At 36.2% G+C, this 9,796-nt stretch overlaps 1 protein-coding gene across 1 annotated transcript; it reads left to right on the forward strand.

Annotated features, from left to right (window-relative positions):
• Window positions 1–4,852: 4,852 nt before the first annotated feature.
• LOC143715446 (uncharacterized) lies at window positions 4,853–9,796 on the forward strand. The gene is made up of 3 exons (XM_077207256.1): window positions 4,853–5,451; window positions 5,830–6,044; window positions 6,131–9,796. The coding sequence occupies exons 2-3, from the start codon at window positions 5,960–5,962 to the stop codon at window positions 6,928–6,930; spliced, it is 885 nt and encodes a 294-aa protein (XP_077063371.1). The 5' UTR covers window positions 4,853–5,451; window positions 5,830–5,959; the 3' UTR covers window positions 6,931–9,796.

Consider the following 9,796-nt stretch of genomic DNA (forward strand, 5'->3'; position numbering starts at 1 on the left):
CCGTCTTCTTGAACGGGAGCCGAGAGCACCAGCTCATTTGCATTTAAAGGGACACACACACAAAAAATTAGTTTTTAGTTTAGTTATTGTGATTTCACATATGCTGCGTTTGCAGAGCGCAACTGATCCGCTCTGCTGTGTTCCACACACTCAACATTTATTCACTATCTTTATTTATAAATCCAAAAGTTATCAGCAACTTTTATAAAAAAAAAAGTTTTGTCAGCATTGCCTTTCTCTTTGTACACAGTACACTCTTTCATAGACGTATTCACATTTAAACACAATCAATTTAAACAAGCTATTATTCAATTAATTACTTCTATATGGATTTATATTTAGTTGCTCAAGCAAGTGGCAAAATATTTGCTTTGAAATATATTTGTTTGCAAAATATTTGTTTGTGCTGAGCTGATAAATTATCCGTGTGGCCCCATTTAACGCAGTTTCGTTCCACTTTTTGCGCATAAACATTATATCAAGCATTTATCAAACTTTTGTTATAATATTATCAAGGAAATTTTACCGCAATAATTATTAGTGATTTATCGCCCAGCCCTAATTAATAGATTAATTGATTGTTCGTTTAAACTACAATCCATTTGTCGTTTGATATCCCTAGCACGAACACTTGGATATGCACTAATGATACTGCACATTTATCTAGGTTAACGTTCGAACCAGCGGCCATATACAGTGTAAAACATTAGGATACTACGTACATGTTTTAAATGATTAGCCCTATTCGCACGGGATTAGTACTATCTGGGGACCTTGTGTGATTTAGAAATTATCCCCCCCCCCCCCACATCTCAAATTTACTGACTTATCTCCCGGACATAACGTCAATAGGCTATTGCTTGGAAATGTCTTTTCGTTATAGGTCAAGCTGTATGATATATTATGACATAAACAGAATAAAGTTCCTTACCGCATGCTGCTATACATGTCATTCATCTCCATCTAATCATTCTTTTTGTTTTTGCTCTTCTGATGATTTTCAGCTTTCACTTTATGCAAATTGTGTAGTTGTGTATAGCGATATGACCCAGCACCCAAAAAATACTATCAAAACACTCCAACACAGGCTCCATTCTTCGCGAAAGATGAATAAAAAGGCGCACATGAAACAAAAACCTTGAAAAAATGATATACGATCCGGCCAAATCACAGAGATGCCGATTCACACGGGACTAATATTATCACAGGACCTCTGTGTTCGGCGAAATATAGTTGGTAATTTGCAATTTTACAAATTACAGACATGGCCGATTCGCACGGAATAAAGATCTCAGACAACCTCCGCAATTATTACAAATGACTAGAGGTCACCAGGTAATACTTATCCCGTGCGAATAGGGCTTTAGTTAGGTTGATGAATGATCAACGTTTGGATTTCGTCCCCACTTCCAGTGGAGTTCTTTCTTTACTTTTTGATACTAACTGACTAATTAAAATGTGGTCGACTAATACTCTTCTACTCAGTTAATGTTTGGTCAACTAGGGGGCAGCTCTAAATTATAATAAAGAAGAAAATGCAACTCAATGATCATTAAACTTATTATAATCTGACATCTATTTGATTGTACTAACAAGGGAATTACAAAACTAATCTTCTAAAGATATTGTTTTCTGATATTAAGTCAGGGTTCACTTGAGTTTTCACATTTATCCTTCTTGAACTAATTCTAACTACTTTTAATATGTTTATTTCAGACCAGATGGAAGTGAAAGAGCAAAGACAAGAACTGGATGAAGTTGAGAAGGAACATTGCGACTTCAAAAATCAAAAGAGTTTTTCATTGATGAAAAAATGTAAACAGCAAAAGAAAACCCGTGGTAAATTGAGAGATCATGAGTGTTGTTACTGCGGGAAAAGCTTTACTAGAACTGATGATCTGAAACGGCACCCAAAGAATTCATACTGGAGAAAAACCTTTCAAGTGCTCATATTGTGACAAGAGTTTCACTCGGTCTGGATCTCTGAAATCACACGAGCGAGTTCATACTGGAGAGAAGCAGTACTACTGTACTCAGTGTGAGAAGAGTTTCAGAAGAAGTACCAATCTCAAGCAACATCATCTGCACATTCACTCTGTAGAAAAGCCATTTAACTGTGATCTGTGCGGTAAAGATTTTGATATCATCATCACATCTAAAACAACATCTGAAAAATCATACAAACGAGAGGTCTTATGCATTTTCATTTTGTGGAGCGTTTTTTATGCGACTGGATCATTGTAAACGGCACCAGAAAACACACACCGGTGAGAGAAATCATGTGTGTTGTGACTGTGGAAAGAGTTTTACTGATGATCTGAAACGGCACCAAAGAATTCATACTGGAGAAAGACCAAGTGCTCATATTGTGACAAGAGTTTCTCTCAGTCTGCAAACCTGAAATATCACGAGCGAGTTCATACTGGAGAGAAGCCGTACCACTGTACTCAGTGTGGAGAGAGTTTTAGACATTCAAGAAGCATTATCAGGCACATGAGAGACTATCATAAGTGGTCACAATGAGGAACATTTCATTTTTGTGTCAAATACATTAAAGTAAATGTTGTGAGATTAACCAAATATGGAGTTGCTCCCAAAAGAACAATATCATCTAGTTTAAATTTGTAAATTTGGTGAAATGCTTAGAAAATGTAGTGGAAATTTTAATATTTGAAACATGAAATTGACGTGTGTTAATGTGAGTTTGAAAGTAGATCAGTGTTTAATATGACGATTTTAAAGTTTTCATCTGAGAAAGAACAAGAGATGAAAAAGAAGGTTGAAAGATTGAAGCTGTAAGGAATTCCTTTTAAAGTGGGAGTCAAATCAGAGATGTAGATGGGTTATTGGATGGTGTGGGTCTTAATTTGTGAATTGTGGACCCTTTCTCTGTGTAATCACTATCAACAGTGTGTGTAGTCTATACTTAAATCTTACTTTGTGAAAAAGCAATTCTTGGGGGGTTTGGGGGTATGCTCCCCAGGAGATTTAAAAAATAAAAAAGACCCCTCAAGTGATGTCTTCTAGTGAGTTTTGAGGAAATATGGACAGATTTAGTCATACAACATGTAAGGGATAATGTATAGCGAGGCGGTTGTTATAGCGAATACAAACCCGACATGCTGATTATGAAAGGTCTTGAATCAGCCTGAAGGGTTTGTATTCGCTATAACAACCGCCTCGCTATACATTATCCCGCTTATTACATGGCTACCTACCAAATAAATCAATAATTTGACACAAAATATTGATTTAAAAAGGAGTTTATTGATTTAAAAACGATTGTATTGCTTCCGCTAAAGAAAATAGTCCCTTCCGTCTCTTAACTGCTTCCATGGCAACGCTCTGTTTTTCATGGCAACGGTTTGTTATACTTAGCAGCGGTCTGTTATCAAGAAATAACAGACCGCATTCTACATTGGAATTCTACCAAGCCATGTAATAAAAGTCATCAATAGATTTAGGTTATCTGGATTGAAACAAGATTATAATGCAGGATTGCTCCAATGATAACCATGATCTGTCAAAACATTTCCCTCTGATTCAATAAAGACAGTGAAGTACCTTTTTAGTCAAACATTATTTTTGGATTTATTACAATATAACATACAACAATTTAAAATGTTGCCTAGGTCAGCACACCACCCTGCCACATTTTCAGATTTATAAATACAATAAGATTTAAAATTAAATATATTTGACAAAAATTGAAATGAATATGGGTCAAATTGACCCCCTTTATGCATTCTTGGTTATCCAAAAAAAAAAAAAACTATCTTAAGACCAAGAAATATGAAAATGACACTCATGCGGATCAGAAACAAGAAAAATTCATGGAATATCAAATAAATAAATATTTTCATTGACACAATATTTCAAAAATCAAAGTGTATTGGGTCAATTCCCCCCTTTTTATGCATTCTATAGGGTTAATGTGAAAATTTAGAGAAGATCTGCAGGCATCACCATTATGAATGAGCAAACGGAGAACTAGAAGCTTTTCAGCAGTAAAACATGCCCTGTTAACTAATAATTAAATAGGCTAAGCCTTTTAGGATAATCAGGAGATTATTCAGTTAAAGTAAACACAAGTGTATGGTGTTAGAAATACAGATTTGAAATGTTTTGTTTATTGCATATTGTATTTGTAAAATTCACTCTGACTCAAATAAAACATCAACAACATAGCACATACACTAATCAATAAGTTATTTGTCAGTACCTACACTTCCTCTCTCTTCTTCATCACCTTTTCTCTTTCTTTATCTCTCAGTCTCCTTATTTTGCCTTGTATATTTTCCCTTCCCAATGCGGAGCTTTTATTAATACTGTTTTTTCTTTTTGATCTGTCAGTGAAGAAAGTAAACGTAGACTGTTACATGTTTTATGAATCATTTTGTGTAGCCCAATAGGTAGCCTACATAGTAGCTATGTGCACATTAAGTATTAATCCTATTCCTAAAATTATGAAAACGGCTTTTTTAATGTTTCTTGTCTCTTCACATTGTAATGCGTAATAATATTAAGCATTAGCCTACATCAGGCTACATTAATCAAGCAAATTATATTTTCAATTCAAAATGGCAAAATTAGACAAAAGTTTATTAGTTTGCATCACTGAATATTTTTGTAGGTCGTTAAACATTTCTATCGTAAAACAGCTGTCAAATATTAATGTTTAGTTTATCTACTTACATCTTATCTCGAAGTTTATAACCGTAAACTGAACATAGACAGTAAAATAAAGAAACTGAATCGTGAGCGTGATTTCGCGCTCAGCAGCTTCTGTGAACAATAAGCCCCGCCTACTTTGATTTGATTGGTCATCTCAACCATGTTGACAGTGACGAGCGCTGTTAGACTGAGAAGCTCAGATGAGAAGGACGGTTATCCTGGCGTTGTAGAATATCCTCGCAGTACTAAATTAGAGTTTAATATCAGGGAATTACTTCACGACCTTAATATACTGTAGGTCTCTTGTGACATATATGTCAGCGAGCGTAATATTATAGCACTGTCTTTCTCCGGTCCTGAACGCGGCGACGCACTGCGCATGCGCTTAAGGTTTGTTTGGGTTCGGAATACACGTAATACAAATGATAACTAATATGCGAATTGTATGGCAAAGTTTGTTGTTCTTCTAAACAGAGCTTTCAGTATTGGATTCATAAACATATAAACATCCAGTTGGTGGCAGTAATACACCAAAGAGGTTTCTAGTGTACCGTGTAAATCCAAAAGAACAAGCAGAGACGCGAGTGCTAAACGTTTGAAGACCAGTTCAAGTATTTGTTATTATTAATCGACGAGGCTGTAACAACCGTGTAAGAGTTTGAATGAAGGACAGTTGTGGAGTATTTTCGCTGGATATCTAAAGTCTGTATGTTGTTGCCACACGTGAAAGATGATTCCGATTTACAGAGTGTGACATGATCCAGCTTGAGAGATGAGGTATTTAACCACTAGCCTAATTAACATATATGTGCTCAGGTTTATTGTTAATGTGTAGTAAACATGAAATCTTCTATGTTTCTAATGTAAGAATTTATGTCATTGACATAATAATATTAATTATCAATGTGTTGTAATGTATGGCTAATGAACTTCATCAGTGTATGAAATGGTTTTTAAATTGGTTTTATGTGCCCTATTAAATTCTTATTTAAAAACCTGGGTTACACAAAGAACTTGCTTCTTTCAGATGTGTTTATATAGCCTAGTAACAATATGCAACCTTACTCTGTACAGCAAATATGTTAGTTAATTTCAGAGTAATCAAATTAACTGAGTATATATTTTGTGACTTTGTTTTTGATTTTTTCCCCCCAGATCTGGACAGTGATCACAGTGAAGCCCCTCCCACAACAATTCACCAATAAATACTGGGAATATTCCCATCATCCTACAAGAGAAGGACAAACTCCAGGAGTAGCAGCTGAAATCTGTGTGACTGTTAAAGATGGAGTTTATTAAAGAGGAGATTGAAGACATGAGTGATCCAGAACCATCCAGAATAAAACATGAAGATACTGAGCAACAAATAGGTTGGTGTCCATTCTTGATTCTGCATTGTTGACTGTTGCAAAACATTAAGGTAACTGATCCTAACTACTTAATGTGTTTATTTTAGACCAGATGCAAGTGAATGAAGAACTGAATGAAGTTAAAGAGGAACATGACTTCAAAGCTCAAAATAATTTTTTATGGTTGAACAGTTTTACACAGCAACAGAAAACACATAATGTAGTGAGAGATCATGTGTGTTGTGACTGTGGGAAGAGCTTTACTACATCTGGCCAACTGAGACAGCACCAAAGAATTCATACTGGAGAAAAACCTTTCAAGTGCTCATATTGTAACAAGAGTTTCACTCAGTCTGGATCCTTAAAATTACATGAGCGAGTTCATACTGGAGAGAAGCCGTACAACTGTACTCAGTGTGGGAAGAGTTTCAAATGTAAAACCAATCTCAAGCATCATCATCTGCGCGTTCACTCTGAAGAAAAGCCATTTAGCTGTGATCAGTGTGGTAAAGATTTTAAAATGTCATCAAATCTAAAAAAACACCAGATAATTCACACAAACGAGAGGCCTTATGCATGTTCATTTTGTGGAGAGACTTTTTCACGGCAGGAACATTGTAAACGGCACCAGAAAACACACACTGGTGAGAAAAATCATGTGTGTTGTGAATGTGGGAAGAGCTTTATTACATCTGACCATCTGAAAAGTCACCAAAGAATTCATACTGGAGAAAAACCTTACAAGTGCTCATATTGTGGCAAGAGTTTCACTCAGTCTGCACACCTGAAAGAACATCAGCCAGTTCATACTGGAGAGAAGCTGTACTGTACGCAATGTGAAAAGAGTTTTAGACATTCAAAAAGCCTTATCAGGCACATGAAAAAATATCATAAGTCGTCACAGTGAGGAACATCTCATTTTCATTTCAAATACATTCTAGGAAATGTTGTGCGATAAACAAAATATGGTGATGCTTCCAAAAGCACAATATCATCTAGTTTAATTTTGTTCATTTGCTGAAATGCATAGAAAACTAGAAATACTTCTTTGTAGTCTGAATAGGGAACTAAAAAATAGTTTCAGAAAAATATTTCTACAGTTGAAGGATCTAAAGGCTCGTTCACTCCAAGAACGATAAAGATATAGCTCAAAAAATCATTCTCAATATTAAAGAACAGCAGACTCCACACCACATCTATAACGATAACTATAACGATACAAAGAAATTATATCGTTGGGATCACTTTCAGAACGATTTTTTTGCAGCTGTTGAATGTTAAAACACTGACAGCCAATCAGAATCCATTCTAATTTAATGGACTTGCATATTTAAAATGTCAGACGACATTGTGGAGAAGTTAATCGCCGAAGTCCCGAAAAATCCACCAATGTTTGACAAGTCAAGCCCCTTTTCAAGAAAATGGATATGAAAAACAGTCGTTCATACCCTCTGAATAAACGGTTAGAGGTATTACCTCAGGTATCCAGCGCTCGTTTCAACAACGTCCTGCTTCCTTTGAAGTTCTGGTGGAAAAGACTAGGTGTTGTTTTTATTCCACTGTATTGACTACGTCAGCTAAAGGCTGGAATACACTACACAACTTTTAAAATCTGAACAGATTTTTAAACAGCAGGCATCATACACTTGCCGACTTTGTAAAATGTTAGAGAGAACAGCTGGGCATCATACAATACAGCACTGAGGATCATACATAACACTAAACAGAAACACGTGATGCATTGTTCAGTGATTTTGCCGTATTTACAAAAAATTCCATATTTTTTAGCCTGGGAGTGAAGTGAGCTGGTTAACCCCATTGTGTGAATACTGAAACTGTTGCAAACAGTTACTAAACAAATGGCAGATTCTGCAGATTTTCTAACACATTTATTTCATGGATGGCGGCTCCATCTAGTGTATCCTAGTATATGATCACTCGTCAAATACAATCTAGATGGTAAATTTGTCCTTTCTTTTTTTGTCTTTACCCGATCTCATAAGTCGTCTCCATTTTTTCTTGATCTTTGTGTCTTCGCACCCTTGATTTCCATTGTATTCCATGTATTATGACTGTATTATGTACAGTATTTATTAGCTTTGCATCATACACTATATGTGTTCTAAAATCTGCTCAAAATATCAAACATGTTTGGATATCCTCCGACTCGATGGAGTTTATCGTCTGAAGCTAAAAAATCAGAGCCTGCTCTGTGCCCATCATAAACTACGTGATTTTCTGTGAATTCTGTCAACTCCAGAATGCACAAAATCTGCAGACTGACGAAAACATTCGGCAACTACTTCCGACTCACCCGGATCACAAATCGGGGCAAAAGTCCTGTAGTGTAATCCAGCCTTTACGTTACTAAGATTATTCAATAAGATCTGATTATTATTATCATCACTTCATCTCCTGCTTCTGCTCTTCCCTGACTTTCTCAGTCAAACTCTCAGGCCGATAGAAAACTGTTTTGGGTACCAGACAACTCAAGCTGTTGACAGGGTTTACTGGCATTGGACACCAGACAAAACAACTATCATCTGACAGGATTTACTGATATTTCTGACATGGAGATCCACCCGATCTAACATTTTGCCTTAGTCAGCATGATGTCTGCACTAAAACAGTGTAAATAATTATTTGTTAATCTCCTACTTGGCAATTGATCCTTCACTAAGCCACACCCAAAAACCTCCACTGGCCAATCGCAACCGTAACTAGGTGCGGGAGGTCTGGCAAGCTTTCGAATGAGGGAAAAATGCCGAAGCGTTGTGCGTATGGATTGTGCAAATCTGATACCCGGTATCCTTAAAGTTTGGACGGGGGAGTGGAATTTTTTTCCTTCCCGAAAATTTAAAAGCCAAGGGGAGAAATGGTGTGAGTGGATCAGCAGTCTGGGAGACCCCATTCACAACTAAGTGTCGACAGGATTAACAAAAACACATATTGCTTGGAAGTTGGAAATAATGACGGTTCTTTGTTCATAATGCATATATTTTAATGTAAAATAAGACAATTAAAGACAAGATGGAGGCTCACTGACATACTTTAAAATATATTTCAGCATTTTGTTAATCGACGGCCTAACGTTACTGACTGAGTAACTCTAACCCAATCTGATCGCGGCTCTCCCGGTGTTAGTGTTATTCCACAAGATTTATGGATAAACTGTTTGATTTATAATTATTAGATTATTTTCACATTTTACTTACCCTGCTGTGCACGAACATAGCTGTTCCTCGATTTGTGTGTTTCCCATTTGAATAGTCAGCGCATGAGGCGCTGCTGCTTGCGCTGGGAATATAGGCTTTAGCTTACATTTTTATGAAATTATTTTCTAGTCAGTTGCATATTATGTCGTGGATATATCCCTCGAATGCACACTGCAATCCCTTTTGTCTTGCTCTCTCAGATATTTTGCCAAAAATTATTAATTATCATTGGGAATGTCTGACACCGGTGCATACACACTGTAATAGACGTGCCAGGCGCGAAAGCTTGACAGGCATAGCAACAGTAACTAGGGAGGGCGGGGCTTAGCGAAGGGTCGATTTCTGCTTGAATAATACATATTCATGTAATTTATTTATTTGCCAATGTTTACTATATTGTGTTCTGCCTGAAAAAAGTCGGTGGCTGTAGTGAGAAAATAATAGAAGCTGTAAAATGTGAAGTTGATTGTTTTCTTGATTTACAGATGGTTTGAAATGCTATTAAATCTGCTCCAGTAAGTTGCAAATGTGTACAAATATAAATGATTTAAAAGACAA

This window comes from Siphateles boraxobius, unplaced genomic scaffold, assembly GCF_051911475.1.
Source record: "Siphateles boraxobius isolate OS27281-9 unplaced genomic scaffold, OSU_SipBor_1 6, whole genome shotgun sequence".
Taxonomy (NCBI): Eukaryota; Metazoa; Chordata; class Actinopteri; order Cypriniformes; family Leuciscidae; genus Siphateles; species Siphateles boraxobius.